Here is a 19,923-nt window from a genome sequence, read left to right as displayed (position 1 = left end):
AACTCCTGATAATATTAAAACGAATATTAATGCAGTGTTTAAACTTCAGGTGTTTGAGGAAGATGCCCTTAGCTGGGAAGATAAGCTGAACCGTATCATGGCACTCTTTGATGTCTGGATAGATGTCCAAAGGCGATGGGTCTACCTAGAGGGTATCTTTACCGGCAGCGCAGACATCAAGCACTTGCTGCCTGTGGAGACCCAGCGGTTCCAGAGGTAACTTTTTAATTGTTTTGCTCTTTTCTTGCCTCCCTTGGGGCACCATGTGGACAGGCCTGCAACTTCATGACTTCAGTTTAGCACTCTCCAAGTTGAAATACTAACTGTATTCTTACCTGGTCCAGCTGGATTACAGCCCTGCTGTAGACATAAGTTCATCAAGCAAACAGATACAGCACGAGGTGCATGTAGACAACTATGACAGGAAAAGATTTATAATAAACAGGCTGATGTACAATTTTTAGAAGGTGATTGGGGTCTGGGTGGTTTTTCTTGCTAGTTCCAGTCAGCTACCTCAAGGATTTTTCTGGTGTTGTTGTGGGTGCAATAAGCAGGCTGATTTCAGTTGCTGCAGCCTTTAGTCTCATCCTTCAAATGTCATTTTCTTCCTCTGCTTTAAGTTGCTCTGGTCATCCTTATTCATTCCACACACTTCCAGTCAGATCAAAGAATCAGATTTACACATCTGTTCAGGAAATGAAGAAAAGTAGACCTTCAGCAGTGGAATTAATGGATTGAACATTGCAAAGAAGTTAGATTTTGTTGTTGTGGACTTGAGGTAGATGAAGAGCTATTTTGGGAATTTAGCCTTTTGTTCCCTAGGGCAGCTGCAACAAATGGAGAGGCAGTGGTCATTAGAGACAAATAACTTTTGTGTTCTGCAGGCCCATGGTTACTGAATTTGCACTAACGTACAGTGTTATTTTACTTGCAGCATCAGTACTGAATTTTTGGCACTCATGAAAAAGGTGTCCAAATCTCCACTTGTGATGGACGTTCTCAACATTCAAGGTGTGCAGAGGTCATTAGAGAGACTGGCAGACTTGCTTGGGAAGATACAGAAGGCACTGGGAGAATACTTGGAAAGGGAGAGGTCCTCTTTCCCTCGGTAAGAAGTTGATTTTAGTTGACTCTTGAAGTAAGTAATTTGATGTTTCTGTGCAAGAATTGATGCACTGTTCTGTAAAGCCTCTGCCAATTTTCATGTATTGCATATATATTAGATGTTATAACAAATATTTGTTGGCTAAAAACAGAATGCGGTTATAGCTGCTTCTCAGGAAGTGGGACTAAAACTTCCCTTACTTGCTCATCTGTGGCTGGTTGTAGGATTCAGATATTGCTTAAGGAACCATTGCAGCTGGTTTCTGTAAACTTACAGGTTCTATTTTGAACTGCTTAATTCTGGCATTTGATTGAAGGAAGGTTTCTAAATTGTCAGAATCCAGTATTTAAGTCATTGGTTGTGACTTACCTCTAGTCCTCAACTAGTTTGTCACTTAGCGTGAGAGTAAGGGTGAGGTGAGGTACTGAGTGGGACTTCTCCCTGCCTAATAGACTTAATTCAGTCCCAAGCTCTACTGTGGATGTTTCAGGGATGAGTAGGTAAAGAAAACTATCCACAGTATGGAGCATGTATACGCTTTTGTATGGTACAGACCCCATGAACTGAGACTTAATCTTAAAACTGAAGTACTTCTAGAAAATTTATGGTTTGTGCACTCTTGCAATGTTGGGGAAATGAGTGTCAATTACTCCCATATAGTGGCCATCTATGAAGCATAAATAAATTAAAAGTGATAGTAGGAGTTCTGATATAGATCTGATTTTATGTAATTACTAGGTTTTATTTTGTTGGTGATGAAGACTTGCTTGAAATCATTGGAAACAGCAAAAATGTTGCTAAGCTGCAGAAACACTTCAAGAAGATGTTTGCTGGCGTTTCTAGCATTATTCTCAGTGAAGATAATTCTGTGGTTCTTGGGATATCCTCACGTGAAGGAGAGGAGGTACAGCTGCAGTGTTTCTTTTTAAATAAAATTCTGAATGTAAGTGAATGCGGGCTGACTTAAACCTAATTCTTGCAGGTTCTGTTCAAAACACCTGTCTCCATCACAGAACATCCCAAGATCAATGAGTGGCTCACTCTTGTTGAAAAAGAAATGAGAGTGACCCTTGCTAAATTGCTTGCAGAATCTGTTACTGAAGTAGAAATCTTTGGAAAAGCAACTTCAATTGATCCAGCAGTCTACATCTCTTGGATTGACAAATACCAGGTATCAATATGGAACACCTAAGCATAATGCAGCTCGGTCCCTTCAGTGAGGAAGACTATCTGATGAGGATTTTTGTTACACAGGCTCAGCTTGTTGTCCTGTCAGCCCAGATTGCGTGGTCTGAGAACGTAGAGTCAGCCCTCAACGGTATGGGTGGAGTTGGAGACAACAGTCCTCTCCACTCTGTGCTAGCTAATGTTGAGGTCACACTCAATGTCCTGGCAGACTCTGTGCTGATGGAGCAGCCACCTCTTCGCAGAAGGAAACTGGAGCACTTGGTGAGTAAAAACCTCCTTTCCTCTTCTGGGTTTGCAGGTAAGGATTTTTAAAGTTTAATGAAAAGACTGGTTAATCTAAGACTTATTTTTCCTCTAGGAAAAAGTTTCATGCAATTTAAGCGACTACATCAAGTGCTGATCCTGTAGGTGCTGGTAGTTTTTCACTCTGATCAGCTTAATGTGTGATAGTATATTATAGACCACGTCACTGAATTGCTCTTCAAATTAGCCCTTCCAAATATGGAAGTTACTGATTTCTTCTTTCAAACATAAAATAACTCATTAAGCTGCTTATTATTGTAATTAGTATATGCTTTTGTTTGTAGATAAGGATTGAGGGGGGGCGGGGAGTTAAAATTGACCTGGGTTATTTCTATAGATTTTGAGAGGAAAATACCTGCTCTGTTTTAGGAGTGCTTGTCTGTCTGCGTAGTTTCTGGCAAGTAAAATACCTAGTTCAGTAGTGTAATGGATTAAAAGACTAACCAGACCAGAGTGCTTTGCTGAAATCTAGCGAAGTCCTTAACAAGAGCAGTCAACATTGTTAGTTTTGTCTTTGTAACAGCAGATGTTAAGGCAGAGACTGTTGGTAGATTGTGATTTCTAAGTGATGGCAATTTACTATGCTAATCTGAGAAGCTGTAGGTTTCCTGGCATTATTAGCAGAGGCTTGTATTGCTGTTGTCTAAGGAGTTACTTCATTCTCCAGATCACTGAGTTGGTGCACCAGCGAGACGTTACAAGATCACTGATCAAAAGCAAGATCGACAACTCCAAGTCCTTTGAGTGGCTCAGCCAAATGCGGTTCTACTTTGACCCAAAACAGACAGATGTGTTGCAACAGCTCTCCATTCAGATGGCAAATGCCAAATTCAACTATGGTTTTGAGTACCTTGGTGTTCAGGATAAGCTAGTACAGACTCCTCTTACTGACCGCTGCTACCTGACAATGACACAAGCCCTTGAGGCAAGACTTGGAGGATCGCCATTTGGTAAGTTTGTACTGAAGTACAATAAAAACTTGAGACATGTATATAAACTCTTATCCTCTCTAATATATAGCTTTAATGTAAACATGCAGAACACTTTTAACTAATATTGAAGAACAAAACAGTCTTTTGGGGGAAGCTGTAACAGTTTTAGGTTTCGCTGAACCTTCTTGTTGGGGACCATCAGAATCAGCATGCTGGCAGATTACATGGGTAGGCAGAGGTACCTCAGATGACAAACACTAAAATATGTCTGTCCCGTTTTAAAAATAGGTCCTGCTGGTACTGGTAAAACAGAATCTGTTAAGGCTCTTGGACATCAGCTTGGCCGCTTTGTGTTGGTTTTCAACTGTGATGAAACATTTGACTTCCAGGTAAGCTGTTTGATTTAAAAAAATGCAGTCTTTGCTAACAAGCAGTAGGAATCTCTTCAGAACTCTGAAACAGCCAGCAGTGTTTATTTTCAAGATGATTATAAGTCTTAACTGAGCCACTATCTGCATATCACATAGACATTCTGTAACAAAAAATGCCTAAAGCAAAAGTGGGGCAGAACATTGCTGGGCGAGTTTTGGTTTTTTTTCAGACCAGGTAGTTCTATAGCAGCAAATGGAGGGAAAAGAAGAGAAAGTATGGGGTGGGGGCTTAAGACTGGCTTTAGGAAAGAAACTTGAACTGTTTAGTTTGCATTGGTAGTACTGGTTTAATGGAGCACAGATGGGAGCATGAGACTGCCGAAGTAGCTGTACTATCACCAAATTATCCTTTGCGACATAACTGTGAAGTTTGCCTCAGCATGTGAAAGGTTCTTCAAAACTAAGAAAATTTACCTAAATATTTCAAAATCAATGATATCTTCAAACTGAGGACCAGATGAAGTGCCTCTCTAAACTGTAACACAGCAAATGTCTCAAAACAAAAACCTTAGTCGGGTGTATATATATAAAAAACAATATAAAACATGGACAAGGAATCATGATACTTCATTGACTCTGCCAGGTTGGCCATCTGTTTTGGGTTTTTTTCTGTACAGCTATATTTTGATCAGACCAGGGGTCCATGTAGTGAGCATTTGGCCTGTAGTGGTGAGTGTAAGAATATACCTAGGGAGTAGTAAGATCACAGATAGTGCATGATACTCTTTCCTTGCCCCCAATCCCCTTCATACCTCTGACAGTTGTGAGGATCAGAAGGTCTTGAGCTGAAATGGGTTACTTTATTCATGCTCCAGTGAACCTTTTTCTGGATACCTATTTCTTGTCTTAAATCCACATGCACACTTGCTTCTACAGCATTCTCTACTGCGTTACTATGCACTTTATGAAGGAGTACTTTCTTTTGTTTTTTTCTAATGATTTCTTAGTTCTTGTAGTGGAAAAGGCAGTGAACAGTTGATTCCTATTCATCCTAAACCAGTGGCTTTTAGACCTCTATCATGTTCCCTCATGCTGCCTTTTGCAGAATCCTACCTTAAAGGTTGTTCTTTAGATGGAAGCCTTATCATATTCTGGCAATCCAGTTTGCTCTTCTGAAATGTTTTGTAATTCTAGTATCCTCCTTGTGATAAAGAACTAGAACTGCACCTAGCATTAATGGTATCAGCAAACAAAACATGCAGTGGACTCGACTGTTTTGTGAATACACTGCAGTACAGTATGTAGTAATAGGAAGCTATGATCATCTTCTATGATTCTATGAAGCAGTGAACATCTGAAAGTCAGTTAGAACCCTTTTATAACTACAAAGTACTACAAAAGTGGTAACCTACATATAAATGCAGCCCCTTCCTGTCTTGGATGCATTGTATAAAGTGCTCTTCTCTGCTCCATTTACCTACGCATAGGCAAGAATGATCATGCAACTTCAGTGACTTTTCCCCTCTACGTGCAGGCAATGGGACGCATCTTTGTGGGACTTTGCCAAGTGGGTGCGTGGGGCTGCTTTGATGAGTTCAACAGACTGGAGGAGCGTATGCTCTCAGCCGTTTCTCAGCAAGTTCAGTGCATCCAGGAAGCTTTGCGAGAGCATTCCAACCCCAACTATGACAAGAGTATGTAATCATTCATTCCTAATAGTGCTGTACAGCATCTGTAGTGTCCTTTATGCTGTTTTGTTGCTCAGTTACATTTCTCCCAAACAATCCAAGGATGAAGCCACTTTCTATCAAAAACTTGAAGTAACTTTCAGCTGATAGAAATTTGCATTCGAGTATTTGAGTTGCAGTACTAGAGGACCCACTGTCCATTACTGTAGGAAGCTAAAATAGAATAAAGTATGACTTCTGTTGTCGGGGTGATTGATCACTGATTCAGGTGTAACTAAATACACTCTCCTTTCAGCTGCAACACCAATTACTTGTGAGCTGCTGAACAAACAAGTGAAAGTGAGCCCTGACATGGCTATCTTCATCACCATGAATCCTGGCTATGCAGGCAGATCAAATCTGCCTGACAATTTGAAGAAGTTGTTCCGTAGCTTGGCAATGACAAAACCAGACCGTCAGTTGATTGCCCAGGTCATGTTGTACTCCCAAGGCTTCCGTACAGCTGAAGTGCTTGCCAATAAGATAGTACCATTCTTCAAGTGAGTAACAAGTTTGGCTCCAATCAGTAAAAATAGAGCTTGTTTTTCAAAGCTGTAATTTTCTTTGCAACTCAGTAAGCATGTTGTGCAGCAGTCGTTTCAAGCAATCATTTCAAGTAAACAGTGACATTTACCGAGTGTTGTGTTGGTCCCTGTTGAGATTGTATTTTGTCTGGTTTGCTTCTTAGGCTTTGTGATGAACAGCTGTCCTCTCAAAGTCACTATGATTTTGGCTTGAGAGCACTGAAGAGTGTGCTAGTTAGTGCAGGTAATGTGAAGAGGGAGAGGATTCAGAAGATAAAGCGGGAGAAAGAAGAGCGTGGTGAAGTTGTTGATGAGGGAGAAATCGCTGAGAACTTGCCAGAACAAGAGGTAATATGTGTGTATGAACTCTTCACTTCTGTGATAAAGTACAGGATGCACACTGAACAAAGCAAATAACCCTGCAGTGTTTAACATTTAGGGTTAAGCCTTGCAAGCAAAGTAATGTTAGTTACAAAAGGTACTAATTTGATAGCTTAGAAACACAAAGTTAAACATGTCTTAGGAGTCCCTGAATCACAGTGAAAGACTTGTTCTTATGAGGTGGTGCATTCATAATGCTTATTGCTGCTCAGTTCCTCAGCAGTTAATACCAAAAGCATAGTGAAGAGGCATAAAAAACTACAGTTGTATAAACTGAAAATAAGTAGGAATTCATTGTGTAGTTTCAAAGTTGAAACCCCATCAGTGGTTGTTTTTACCAAGACCACTGTGGTCTGGTGCTTCATCAGTAAAGTATTTACCAAAGCATTCCTTGTCAAGCACGTTTGGTAAAGCAAACTTTACAAAAAATCTTAACCAAAACGTGACTGTCTCTGCAGATCCTGATCCAAAGTGTATGTGAAACTATGGTACCAAAACTGGTTGCAGAAGACATTCCTTTGCTGTTCAGTCTCCTTTCTGATGTATTCCCTGGAGTACAGTATCATCGTGGGGAGATGACAGCCTTGCGAGAGGAGCTTAAGAAAGTGTGTCAGGAAATGTACCTTACCTATGGTGATGGAGAAGAAGTTGGTGGCATGTGGGTTGAAAAGGTAAAATATAAAACTGAAAATGTGGAATTGAAGTTTATGTATGAGACTAAACTTCATTTTTTTATTGTGAAAGGTGGAAAGCTTTTTCCTTTGTCTTAAGCAAGCAATACATAGAAGCTTAGATTGACTACTGACATTAAGACTTAGTTGGTACATCATTTCTTCTGTCACAGGTTCTTCAGCTGTATCAGATTACACAGATAAATCATGGATTGATGATGGTCGGTCCCTCTGGAAGTGGAAAGAGCATGGCTTGGAGAGTACTTCTGAAAGCCCTTGAACGGCTGGAGGGTGTGGAAGGTGTTGCTCATATTATAGATCCAAAAGCAATCAGTAAAGATCACCTCTATGGTACTTTAGATCCAAACACCAGAGAATGGACAGATGGCTTGTTTACACATGTCCTAAGAAAGTGAGTTTTTAATAGCACAAATTAAAAATGGCCAGTACATTTGTGCCATGAATAATCTGGCCTTACTGAGTCTTTGTTCTCTACTGCAATAAATATTTCCTTTAATGTAGAATCATAGACAATGTGAGAGGTGAACTACAAAAACGTCAGTGGATTATCTTTGATGGTGATGTAGACCCTGAATGGGTTGAGAACTTGAACTCTGTTTTGGATGACAACAAACTGCTGACTCTGCCAAATGGAGAACGTCTCAGCCTTCCGCCAAATGTAATGCTACATTTTTTTACATGATGCTTATGTGCTGTCCTGTAAACTTGTTGCTTTTATCTTAATCTATACTAGTGCTGTCCTGCTTTCTTATCACAAGCAGAGTAATACTGATCTCAGGTAGTGGCTTGCTGGAGTTAGGAGCTTTTGTGGAAACAAACATTTCATGTTATACTTACTCTGACCCTGTAAGACAAACTTTGTGGATTATATAAAAGTCTAGGGTAAAAATCAATAACGATGAACTTATCTTAGGATAGTTTAATACTGCTGTTGATTATTCAAAGTCTAAATACAAATTATTTTAAAAGGTCTGTTTTTTGGGGGGAGTTTTTTTGTTTTGTTTTGTGTTCATTTGTTTTTACTTCAAACTCTTGTTTTAAATTTCTACTCTTTAGGTGCGTATCATGTTTGAGGTACAGGATCTGAAATATGCCACCTTGGCTACTGTGTCAAGGTGTGGCATGGTCTGGTTCAGTGAAGATGTTCTCAGTACAGACATGATATTCAATAACTTCCTGGCCAGACTGAGAAGCATTCCTCTGGATGAAGGTGAGGAGGAAGCTCAGCGAAGGCGAAAGGGCAAAGAAGATGAAGGAGAAGAAGCAGCATCCCCAATGTTGCAGGTATAACTTAGATTACATTATGGGATAATGTAGTAAGAATGCTTGTATCACAAGTAGTATGGTGTACTTAGAATTTATGACAGCCTATCATAGAAAAGCTGGCTTCCTCTTTACATATTTTTTCTTTAAAGAATATTGAACTCTGAAGCATCTAAAACAAAATTATTTCCTGCTGCCTGGTAATCAAATGAGAAGCAAGTGCTTTCAGCAGTGTTTGTCTCCCCCAACAGATTCAGAGAGATGCTGCAACAATAATGCAGCCATATTTCACATCTAATGGCCTGGTAACTAAAGCACTTGAACATGCTTTCAAGTTGGAGCATATTATGGATCTCACCCGCTTGCGTTGTCTTGGTTCTCTGTTCTCCATGTTGCATCAAGCTTGCCGCAACGTAGCCCAGTACAATGCCAATCATCCAGACTTTCCAATGCAGATAGATCAACTAGAGCGTTACATCCAGGTAAATACAATATGCTGCTATAAGTGACTGCTGTGTTTGACATGTCAGTATAGCAGCTAGATTTGATTTACTGTTTATTAAGTTTTGTTCCATTACTCTAAAACCAATAGCTGCTTTTGCTGCTTCTTACAGAGGTACCTGGTCTATGCAATACTCTGGTCTCTTTCTGGAGACAGTCGTTTGAAAATGAGAGCAGAGCTGGGAGAATACATCAGGAGAATTACCACTGTGCCACTGCCGACTGCACCCAACATACCTATAATTGACTATGAGGTAAGCCTTTCTTATGCTAGAAGTATTGCTCTTTTGTGTTCCTAGAAGCTTGCTTTAGATTTTGGAGATGAAACTGGAAAATAAAACACTAGACTATTTTAAATTTTACAGTTTCACAGTTCAGCGAACAAGCTGCCTCTTTAAATAAACACATCACATTTGATGCTACAAACTATTGTATGGTTTAAAAAAAAATACTTTAACTAAGGTTGAGCTATATTCCTTTTCTAAATTGTCTGATCATGTTTTTGTGCTCCTAGGTGTCCATTACAGGTGAATGGGTGCCGTGGCAATCCAAGGTTCCTCAAATTGAAGTTGAAACACACAAAGTTGCAGCTCCTGATGTTGTAGTACCAACCCTAGATACAGTTCGCCATGAAGCATTGCTGTATACTTGGCTGGCAGAACACAAACCTCTAGTACTGTGTGGCCCACCAGGTTCTGGAAAGACCATGACCCTCTTCAGTGCTCTCAGAGCTCTGCCTGATATGGAGGTACACAAGAGAGTGTGTGTGTATGGATGCCTGCACGTATGTGTGAATTACAGAGTAGTAACAAGTCTTTAATCTTCTTAAAGATTAAAGGAGTCTTGATTTAGCATGGAAATTATTTGCTAGCCAGAATTCGGTGATACCTCCACCTCAGTCAGTCATGTGTATACATAGCAAAAAAAAATTATGTTGAGCAGAATCTAAAATTTATGTCTCAAGATCCTTAACCTGAAAGCTACTTCCTTCCTTTGCCGCTTCAATAATACAGGAGCATTCCTTCATTTAGTATTTTAAAACCTGTGGTAATGTTTAGGAATAGCTCTTGTCCTTCAGTGTATTTAGGTGAAGTAACAGTTACATGAAGCTATGATGTTCTAAGGACAAGGTTGGGCAGGAGGCACTGCTGCGTGGTAAATGGAGAACCTGCAGTGGGAAGCAAACGGTATACAGGCAGTAACCTGAAATATAGATGGTATATGTACTTCCACTGTAGAAAGCCAACACCTGTTTTCAGGACTCTTGATAAACCCTTTTTCAAACCTTAGTGTATGTTAACTATTTCTTTTCACTGTTTTGTTAAGGTGGTTGGACTCAACTTTTCTAGTGCTACTACTCCAGAACTGCTCTTGAAAACTTTTGATCACTACTGTGAGTACAGACGTACACCTAATGGAGTGGTGCTGGCTCCTGTTCAGTTAGGAAAGTGGCTGGTGCTGTTCTGTGATGAAATCAACTTGCCAGATATGGATAAGTATGGCACACAGAGAGTCATATCCTTCATTAGACAGGTTTGTTTTCCTTTGTAACCAACTATACTGTAGTTATTTTCAGGGAAATACAGTGTTCACTGATTTTATTTTACTTTTATTTCCAGATGGTGGAACATGGAGGATTCTATCGTACATCAGACCAGACATGGGTGAAACTGGAGAGAATTCAGTTTGTTGGTGCATGTAATCCGCCTACTGATCCTGGAAGAAAACCTCTGTCACATAGGTAATGTATCTAGTAAACTGTATAGCAACAGAATAGGGGTCAAAATTGAAGCATTGACTATGTGATCTGTTCTTAATACACTTGTTTAACACCAGCTCTGCTGAAACTGTGTTCCTTGCTTTTAAACTAACTCCTAGTTGGTTCTTAACCTGACAGCCAACCGGTGGACTCACTGTTACACTTCTCAACCTGTCTGAAATTCTGTGGATACTTCAGAATGCTTTTTGGTCCGAGTCACTAAGGAGCAATCAAACCGACTGCAGTTACTGCTGATAATTTTGAAACAAGCAGTTATTTAATTTTGACAAAAGATAATGGAAATAGTACAGGCTGTAATTTTACTCTCTGAACTGTGTAATATGCTTACCTTTCAGATTTTTACGACATGTTCCTGTGGTTTATGTGGACTATCCTGGACCAGCTTCACTTACTCAGATATATGGAACATTCAATCGTGCAATGCTAAGGCTGATCCCATCACTTCGCACGTATGCAGAACCTCTCACTGCTGCTATGGTAGAATTCTACACAATGTCTCAGGTAACTTGTTAAATACAACCCCAAGCTCTAATCAGAAGTTTTCCTTTTATGCTGAATCATTTAACATGCATTGTTTGCCTTTCATATAGATAATATGTGTACAACTCAACTAATTACTTGAGTTCTGGTAAAAGCCACTGAGTGATGCTAGCAAAGTAATATCTTGCAATGCCAAGGCCTGTAAAAAATATGGTGCAACTTTGGGATGAAGTAACTAATTAAGTGTAAATTTTTAGGAGAGATTCACTCAGGATACACAGCCACACTACATCTATTCACCACGTGAAATGACTCGATGGGTGAGAGGTATATTCGAAGCATTAAGACCACTAGAAACCTTACCAGTTGAAGGCCTTATCAGGATTTGGGCCCATGAAGCTTTACGTCTCTTCCAAGACAGGTAAAATCAACATGAGATGGGGAGGAAAAAAAGATGTTTCAAAATTAATTTTTCCCACTCTTTGCCAATTTTCATTAGAAGACCAAACTGAAGTGTGCTTCATGTTAAATAGCTGGAATACAAATGATAATATTTCCCTACACTCTAACTTGATGCTCTTGGGAGTAGTATCTGTGCAAAGCAGAAACATACTTTAGTTGTAGCCCTGCTATGTGATGTGATTGTATCCTCCCATTACAGAGGATTTGTGGTCACTGACTTGTTTCTTTATCCAGACTTGTAGAAGATGAGGAGAGACGCTGGACTGATGAGAACATTGATATGGTTGCTCTGAAACACTTCCCCAATATTGACAAAGAAAAAGCTATGAGCAGACCTATCTTATACAGCAACTGGCTGTCAAAGGCAAGTAAAAATTTGGGGGGGGGGGAATAGTTTGGGAGCAACTGAGTGATGCAGCTCTTATGACTATATTAACATGATAATTGGTGCCCATCATTTTGTTAAACTGATCTCCAAGAAGTTCTTACTATGATTATCTGAAGTGAACTCTACCACAAAGTTAACAGCTGTTATGCCAAGGATCCTATTGTAAGATCTACCGCAGTACATGAAGGCAGTATTAAGTAATATTTCTCAAGAACAGTATAACACTCCCAGAAAGTTGCTGACAGTTATTGCTTATGGAATCTCTTGGATAAGGCAGTGACCCTTGAAGAATACTGATATTATAAATTTTATGGTGGACTGTTTCTTGCAATCTGGAGTGGTCCAGCTGGGCAATCTGTAGAAATCCTGCTGGGCCAAGGCAAAAGTCCATCTAGCCTACTACCCACCTCTGTGACCAATAGCAAGTGGCTAGGAAAGGCTGTTTCAGATAAATTGGGGGAGTGAGGGAGGGGAGTAAGTCTGTCATGCTACTTCCCAGTCTCTTTGGTGACTGGCAGCACAGACAACCTATGGTAGGTTCGGTAGGTACAGTGTTTAAAGCCCATGCCGCTGTCTGTGGCACTCTAGGCTGTGGACGTGTTCCTGTGCAAGTTAAATGAGTACAGCATTCTTAAGCTTTTGTAGAGGATTGCTACTTTAAGTATTCTAATAGTTCTGCTTTCATCTACTCATAAGTTGATCCCTAAGCAAAATTCCCTTAATCTTTAATTCCATACTGTATTGACTGATTCTTTTAGGATTATATTCCAGTGGATCAAGAAGAATTAAGAGACTATGTGAAAGCTAGGCTTAAAGTCTTTTATGAAGAAGAACTTGATGTACCGCTTGTTTTGTTCAATGAAGTCTTGGATCATGTGTTAAGAATTGACCGGTAAGTTGAGACTTCAGTTGCTGCTTGTATAAATAGTATTTAGAGACTTTTTCTAAAACAGTAGCCTGAGTACAGAGTAAATAAGAATGGAGCATGATCCCATTTTTGTCCATAGATTATATACTGCTGGCCTCCAGATAGCAGGATCCTATCTGGAAAGGTGTGTCAGTTTTGGTACTAACTTGAAGTTTAGGTGTTCAAGGAAAAGCTTTAGTAAGTTGATAACACTTATCAAACATACTTGGTTATGGTCTTTTTCAGAATCTTCCGTCAGCCACAGGGTCACTTGCTGCTTATTGGAGTCAGTGGAGCAGGGAAAACAACCCTCTCAAGATTTGTTGCCTGGATGAACGGTTTGAGTGTCTACCAAATTAAGGTTGGTATGCCAGTTTAACTTAAAAAAACCTGTTAGTCAAAACTCTTAATTTCTTAAATATTGACTGCTAAAATATGCCATTAAAAGCTAAACCAAAATGTTAATAACCAATGTTAAATCTTACTAGGTTCACAGAAAATATACAGGTGAAGATTTTGATGAAGACCTTAGGACAGTATTGAGACGTTCTGGCTGTAAAAATGAAAAAATAGCTTTTATAATGGATGAGTCAAATGTGTTGGATTCTGGATTCCTGGAGAGAATGAACACTCTCCTAGCCAATGGAGAGGTAAGAAGATACTAAATAAATACTTGAAGCACCTTTTTACAACTATAAGCTACAACAAAGCGATCTTTTGAATTAGGTTCCTGGTCTCTTTGAAGGAGATGAATATGCCACCCTCATGACTCAGTGTAAAGAAGGAGCACAGAAAGAAGGTTTGATGTTAGATTCACATGAGGAACTCTACAAATGGTTCACCAGCCAAGTTATTCGCAATCTCCACGTTGTGTTCACTATGAATCCATCTTCTGAGGGCCTGAAGGACAGGGCAGCTACCTCTCCTGCTCTCTTCAACAGGTAATTGCTGTATATTCCAACACGTATTACAAGTACTGTTAACAAAGGTACTTTGGGGGACATCTTCACAAATGCTTTGTATTTTAGGTGTGTCTTGAACTGGTTTGGAGACTGGTCAACTGAGGCGCTGTACCAAGTTGGCAAAGAGTTCACAAGCAAAATGGATCTTGAGAAGCCAAATTATATTGTGCCCGATTACATGCCAGTTGTGTATGATAAGCTACCACAACCACCATCGCACAGGGAAGCTATTGTTAATAGTTGTGTGTTTGTTCATCAGACGCTTCATCAGGTATGTTATTATTACACTGCTTAGCTTACACTAATCTCTAGGCCACAGCATCATGCATCGGTTTCCTAAAAAGTGTGATCTTTGGCATCCAAATAGATATAAAAACAATGCATAATCTACAACTTTTTCTTCCCTAAAGGCTAATGCTCGTCTGGCAAAACGAGGAGGCAGAACCATGGCAATCACACCACGCCACTATTTAGACTTCATCAACCATTATGCCAACTTGTTCAATGAGAAACGAAGTGAATTGGAGGAACAGCAAATGCATTTGAATGTTGGTCTTAGAAAAATCAAGGAAACGGTTGATCAGGTACTTATCTTTAAAATTTTGCCCTCTATAAGGCCAGAGTGATTAAATATATCTCTGTGCTTAATATGAATTCTCTCTCCCATCTTACAATCTATCTTAGGTGGAAGAATTGCGGCGTGACCTAAGAATAAAGAGTCAGGAACTGGAAGTGAAGAATGCAGCAGCCAATGACAAGTTGAAAAAGATGGTGAAAGATCAGCAGGAAGCTGAGAAGAAAAAGGTAAAAATCTTTGTTAAATCTCTGTGCATAGTAAATATTTTTATTTATGAAACAGAGCCTGCAGAGCAAACACTGGAAGAAGTTCCAGCTTCTAAAAAGCAGTATTTTGTCTGTGAAATTTCCTTCTAGGTCATGAGCCAGGAGATTCAGGAACAGCTGCACAAGCAGCAGGAGGTCATTGCAGACAAGCAGATGAGTGTAAAAGAAGATCTTGACAAGGTGGAGCCTGCTGTCATTGAAGCTCAGAATGGTATGTTAGCATGTGAAGAGATCACAGTATAGTCTTGGATCTAAAACTGGAGTCTATGGGAATGTGTTTTGGTGTGGTCTGAGTTGGTCCTGTTTAACAAAAGTGAAGGCTCTTAGCATGGAGCTAAACAGTGTTGAAGAAATTCCTAGTCTTTGGGCTGTGATTTTGTGCTGTTTGTAGTACTGATCTGATACTTGATACTCCTTTTATGGCTTGTGGCTTAGTTTCTGGCAGACCAGCTCTAGTTATTTATTCAGTCTGTGTATTCATAAAGAAAGCTCATAATCAGAAAGGCTACTGATGCCTTATTGCTGCACAGGCAGCGTACAGTCAAGCTGTCCATTTGTTAAATTGGATAGAGGAATCGCTGCTTTAAGTGAATCATTTTTAGGTAGCAGAATAAGTTGCCTGTGGCCAGTTGGCAAGTTGACATTCACAGAAGTTTATCTTGTGATACAGTAGTTTGAATGTTATCCACTAGTATCTGCTTCTCTAATAACCTCAAATTCCTTTTGAGAATCTTGAAGCATTTTTACAAATCCAAGGTATTTTAATGGACTTTGCTAACTGTTTGTTTTCTTCTCGATCAACATTCATCATTTTTCTGGCACTGGTTAGCTGTGAAGTCAATAAAGAAACAGCACCTGGTAGAGGTCCGTTCTATGGCTAATCCACCTGCAGCAGTTAAGCTAGCACTGGAGTCCATCTGCCTATTACTAGGTGAAAGTACAACTGACTGGAAACAAATACGTTCTATCATCATGAGAGAGAACTTCATTCCAACCATTGTTAACTTCTCTGCTGAGGAAATCAGGTAAGTGTGACATATTTATATGAATAAACTATTTACAAAGCTATGGAGGGTCTTAACTGGACTTTTCTCTGTGTAATTGCTTTGGTAGCACTTCTTTTGAGACTGATTTATTCCTGCATGTAGTGAATGTGTAGATGGTATAGGAAACAGACTAGTGAAGCAAAGGTACATCATGCAAACTGAGACAAAACAGCTGCTGTTGAGTAACTTCAGGGCATGGTTGCAAAGCAGTGTATTGCTGTCCAAAGCCATGTTATTAGTTGAAAGTAGTTTTGCAGCAATAACAGACCACGTTGCTGAGGGCTTTATCCAGGCTGACCTAGCTGGTTCTGAATCTGAGGGGAAGGTCAGACTAGAGACATCTGAATTCCCTTCCAACTCTTCTGAGCAGAGTTAAGCAATTTTTGAGTGACTAATCTTAAAATCTTGTTAAATGCCTTTTATCACCCATAAGCTGTAATTTCTGAAACATCTTGAGCTAATTAAAACATCCCAGCTACCAGTTAGCAAAACTGCTAGGAAGTGTTCATGTTGGCTGTGGAATGCAGGTGAGACAATGGGATACTGAACACCTGTGTGCTGACAGACAGTGTACTCATGCTATCTTTAAAAACTTTTCCCTTGCAGTGATGCCATCCGGGAGAAGATGAAGAAAAACTATCTGTCAAATCCAAGTTACAACTATGAAATTGTAAACAGAGCATCACTGGCCTGTGGACCTATGGTGAAATGGGCAATTGCACAGGTAAAGTCAGTACTGTGGGGAAACAAACACAAGGTAAAAAGAGTGAGCCTGAAGACATATAACCATGTCTAAAGGTTCTGAACTTGCCTCTATTCAACTAAATATTGCAAACTATTTTGTTTCAAAGAAATCGGTAGATGGTTCAGATGAGTGATCATGGGCTCTGTAGTACTGTGCCAGAGGACTAATGGCTAATTGTTATACAGCTTTTGCACCGAGAAACTTAAGGTTTACCGTAAACAGTAGCAGATCCTTGCTGCATGTAGTGTCATTCTACAGGACAGGACAGTTCTCAATTGGAAAATGTAATGCAATCCTCTTAATAGAGACTGCATAAGTTTTTGTCTTGCCTCAGAGTGGGGCACACTCACAGGCAGCTGTGTCAAGGACTTTTAGGCAGACTTTTAAATACTTGACTAGTTTTCTAAAGGAATAGGCTTTTGGGAAGATGCCCCCAGACTGAGATATCCAAGAATGGTTTTACTTGCTGTTGGTTCAATACAGCAGAATGCTTGGCTTGTTAAAACTGTGCCTGCTATGAATGGCATGATGCGGAGAGACTATTTAGCTTGAATCTTTCCAATAGGCCGTATCCTGATTGTTCTGTGGCTTAGCTATGCTCAATTCTTTACTAAGAAAGGCAGATTAGCACAGTACTGGCATAGACACACAGTCAAGTATTTATGCAAAACAGTGCTATACGCTATTTAATGTGTATATTAATAATGTGTATATTAAGCATATTAATTCTTACACAGGTCATAGTACCTAAGCTTAAAAAGATGCAGTTGACAGTATATACCTGAATGCTGTGGTTCTTGTTAACACATGTCACTTTAGAAAGTAAAAAGGTCTTATTTACTGTTTACAGCTGAACTATGCTGATATGTTGAAAAGAGTGGAACCACTACGCAATGAACTGCAGAAGCTGGAGGATGATGCCAAAGACAACCAACAGAAAGCAAATGAAGTGGAGCAGATGATTCGTGATCTTGAGGCCAGTATTGCCCGTTACAAAGAAGAATATGCAGTACTGATTTCGGAGGCTCAAGCTATTAAGGCAGACTTGGCTGCTGTGGAAGCAAAAGTAAGACTTATATATCAGTAATTTCCATTCTTTGATTTTTGACAGTTGGAAACTGAACCATTCTTCAAACTTGTGACCGGACTTAGGTGCTTCCTCTGTGTAGCACATTTGAGCTGTCTGTTTCATCTCTGGATGTCATGAAGCTTCTTAGGCTACTGAAACCTGGCTGGAGTTAGAAATCTCAACCCATGTAGCTAGTCAATTAACAAGACAGTTCACGTAAGGCTTAAAATAAGTAGAAAGTGTTTGGAAACAGATGGGTGTAGTGTAATTGTAATGTCTTAACTGGACTGGAGAGGGGGGCATGGGGAGAATTCCTCTATGTCTTGATCTAATCATTAGCACGTCACTACTATGCTAGTACTTAGCACTTTTAAGTTCATCAAGATAACAGTTAAAAACAACATGATAAATTAACACTGAAGTGAAGAAACACAACTTTAATTTCATTCCAAGCTTTTAAATTTAACTTGGGCCTTGAGTCAATATTTAAGTGTCCTGAGAGACTTGTAATACTATAAAAATCTGTCATCTAAAGAGTCTACTTCACCACTTATTTCTAGGTAAACCGTAGCACAGCTCTTCTGAAGAGTCTTTCTGCTGAACGTGAAAGATGGGAGAAGACAAGTGAAACTTTCAAGAACCAGATGTCTACTATTGCAGGAGACTGCTTACTTTCAGGAGCTTTTATTGCCTATGCTGGCTACTTTGATCAGCAGATGCGTCAGAATCTGTTCACTACGTGGTCTCACCATTTGCAGCAAGCAAATATCCAGGTAAAGATACAGTCATGAGTTAACTGCAAATCAATTTACTGCAACAGTTAAAAGAAGCTTTAAGATGGCTAAGTAAAGAATGGAGCTATTGGAAAAGAATACCTTGTCGAGCTGCATTTACTCAAAATGTCTTCACCAGCTAGTTGGAGAATCTCTAGTCAAATATTAACTCTGTGTACTTCTTGCAGTTCCGTACAGACATTGCAAGGACAGAGTACCTTTCCAACGCAGATGAGCGGCTTCGCTGGCAAGCAAGTTCTCTACCTGCAGACGACCTGTGCACTGAGAATGCCATCATGCTCAAGCGGTTTAATAGGTATTTCGTTCTAAGATGTAGAATTCTAAAGCAACGTTCTTGCAGCAGGCAGGGTTTTGCACCTATCAAAGAATCACAGTAACTTTTTCAAAGCACTGTTTCACTGTTGTGAGAGCTTCTAATGTTTGTAAAAGCTTCTCAACTGGTTGTAAACATAAAAACTCTCATTTGTCTTTGCTTGCCTTTTTTGTTATGCTTAGCTGTTAAAATAAGTTGGCTTGAATTGAAGTTGTTTTGTGCCCAATACAGACTTACCTTTCAAAACTCTGAACTGAAATAAGCCATTGAACCTGGCCAACTTCTTCAATACACAAGCTTTTAGAGTTGAGACTAATAATGCAACCTAAATTCATAAAACTGCTTAGAGGCTGTCTGCAGTTAAAACCCAAATAATGAAAGTGTTTTATTACTAACTTAGGTATCCATTGATCATTGATCCCTCTGGGCAAGCTACAGAGTTTATCATGAATGAATATAAAGACCGTAAGATAACTCGTACTAGTTTCTTGGATGACGCTTTCAGGAAGAACTTGGAAAGTGCCTTGAGATTTGGTAACCCACTTCTAGTCCAGGTTAGTTGCATGATCGTGTAAAAACTGTTTAAAATTCTTGAATTTTGCCCTGTGTACTAGAAAAGTTTGCAATTGTTCTGTTAGTAAGATGCAAATGACTCTATTTTCAAACCATATTTTAACAAGTGAACTAGTACGGAGTGATATGCAAGGTGTTAGACCTGAGAAAAATACAATTAGTGAGATACACAATCAAAAGAACATATTTCCTTTTCCCACCATTTCAAGATCAAATGTTTTTATTTTGAAATGATCTTTCTTTACCTCCACTCTATAAAATGACATGCAACCTGTTCGTCTGTTTCTTTGTTTCCATATGCTATCTCTTGTCATAGATAATAGCACCTAATACAGCTAGTTATCTAGAATTAAATGTACTCTGAGTAGCAGGAGGAAGTTTCGGTAATACAAAGAAGTAGGCAACTGTAGGAATAGTTGACTTTCACTTGAGATTAATATCTTTTTCGTTTCTTCGTATGGAAATGGGAAGACAAGGGATTAGCTCATAGACAAGATCAGTAACTGTTGCTTGTGCTGCTTAGGATAGGGCTTATGGATTAGAACTATAACACAATTACAACCATTAATAATAC

The 19,923-nt window shown here is 39.4% G+C and overlaps 1 protein-coding gene across 2 annotated transcripts in view; it reads left to right on the top strand.

Annotated features, from left to right (window-relative positions):
• Nucleotides 1-19,923, top strand: part of DYNC1H1 (dynein cytoplasmic 1 heavy chain 1) — a 46,819-nt gene that overhangs the window by 15,042 nt on the left and 11,854 nt on the right. For both annotated transcript variants that reach the window (XR_012650671.1, XM_075029817.1), the window contains exons 22-57: nucleotides 50-216; nucleotides 935-1,108; nucleotides 1,844-2,009; nucleotides 2,088-2,276; nucleotides 2,360-2,554; nucleotides 3,264-3,546; nucleotides 3,817-3,917; nucleotides 5,434-5,593; nucleotides 5,883-6,126; nucleotides 6,315-6,498; nucleotides 6,990-7,202; nucleotides 7,376-7,614; nucleotides 7,725-7,881; nucleotides 8,280-8,507; nucleotides 8,738-8,968; nucleotides 9,101-9,241; nucleotides 9,502-9,735; nucleotides 10,314-10,520; nucleotides 10,607-10,728; nucleotides 11,103-11,268; nucleotides 11,505-11,668; nucleotides 11,944-12,073; nucleotides 12,856-12,989; nucleotides 13,251-13,365; nucleotides 13,493-13,654; nucleotides 13,731-13,945; nucleotides 14,033-14,237; nucleotides 14,377-14,550; nucleotides 14,651-14,770; nucleotides 14,900-15,020; nucleotides 15,639-15,834; nucleotides 16,462-16,579; nucleotides 17,451-17,666; nucleotides 18,230-18,442; nucleotides 18,631-18,758; nucleotides 19,177-19,330. Coding sequence is in view for 1 of the 2 variants with exons in the window: in XM_075029817.1 (XP_074885918.1) it covers nucleotides 50-216; nucleotides 935-1,108; nucleotides 1,844-2,009; nucleotides 2,088-2,276; nucleotides 2,360-2,554; nucleotides 3,264-3,546; nucleotides 3,817-3,917; nucleotides 5,434-5,593; nucleotides 5,883-6,126; nucleotides 6,315-6,498; nucleotides 6,990-7,202; nucleotides 7,376-7,614; nucleotides 7,725-7,881; nucleotides 8,280-8,507; nucleotides 8,738-8,968; nucleotides 9,101-9,241; nucleotides 9,502-9,735; nucleotides 10,314-10,520; nucleotides 10,607-10,728; nucleotides 11,103-11,268; nucleotides 11,505-11,668; nucleotides 11,944-12,073; nucleotides 12,856-12,989; nucleotides 13,251-13,365; nucleotides 13,493-13,654; nucleotides 13,731-13,945; nucleotides 14,033-14,237; nucleotides 14,377-14,550; nucleotides 14,651-14,770; nucleotides 14,900-15,020; nucleotides 15,639-15,834; nucleotides 16,462-16,579; nucleotides 17,451-17,666; nucleotides 18,230-18,442; nucleotides 18,631-18,758; nucleotides 19,177-19,330 (6,366 nt within the window). In the remaining variant the exon portion in view is untranslated. The remainder of the gene's footprint in view (nucleotides 1-49; nucleotides 217-934; nucleotides 1,109-1,843; nucleotides 2,010-2,087; nucleotides 2,277-2,359; nucleotides 2,555-3,263; nucleotides 3,547-3,816; nucleotides 3,918-5,433; nucleotides 5,594-5,882; nucleotides 6,127-6,314; nucleotides 6,499-6,989; nucleotides 7,203-7,375; nucleotides 7,615-7,724; nucleotides 7,882-8,279; nucleotides 8,508-8,737; nucleotides 8,969-9,100; nucleotides 9,242-9,501; nucleotides 9,736-10,313; nucleotides 10,521-10,606; nucleotides 10,729-11,102; nucleotides 11,269-11,504; nucleotides 11,669-11,943; nucleotides 12,074-12,855; nucleotides 12,990-13,250; nucleotides 13,366-13,492; nucleotides 13,655-13,730; nucleotides 13,946-14,032; nucleotides 14,238-14,376; nucleotides 14,551-14,650; nucleotides 14,771-14,899; nucleotides 15,021-15,638; nucleotides 15,835-16,461; nucleotides 16,580-17,450; nucleotides 17,667-18,229; nucleotides 18,443-18,630; nucleotides 18,759-19,176; nucleotides 19,331-19,923) is intronic.

The sequence above is a fragment of the Buteo buteo genome, chromosome 6, assembly GCF_964188355.1.
Source record: "Buteo buteo chromosome 6, bButBut1.hap1.1, whole genome shotgun sequence".
NCBI lineage: Eukaryota > Metazoa > Chordata > Aves > Accipitriformes > Accipitridae > Buteo > Buteo buteo.
This window is presented reverse-complemented; position numbering and strand designations above follow the sequence as displayed.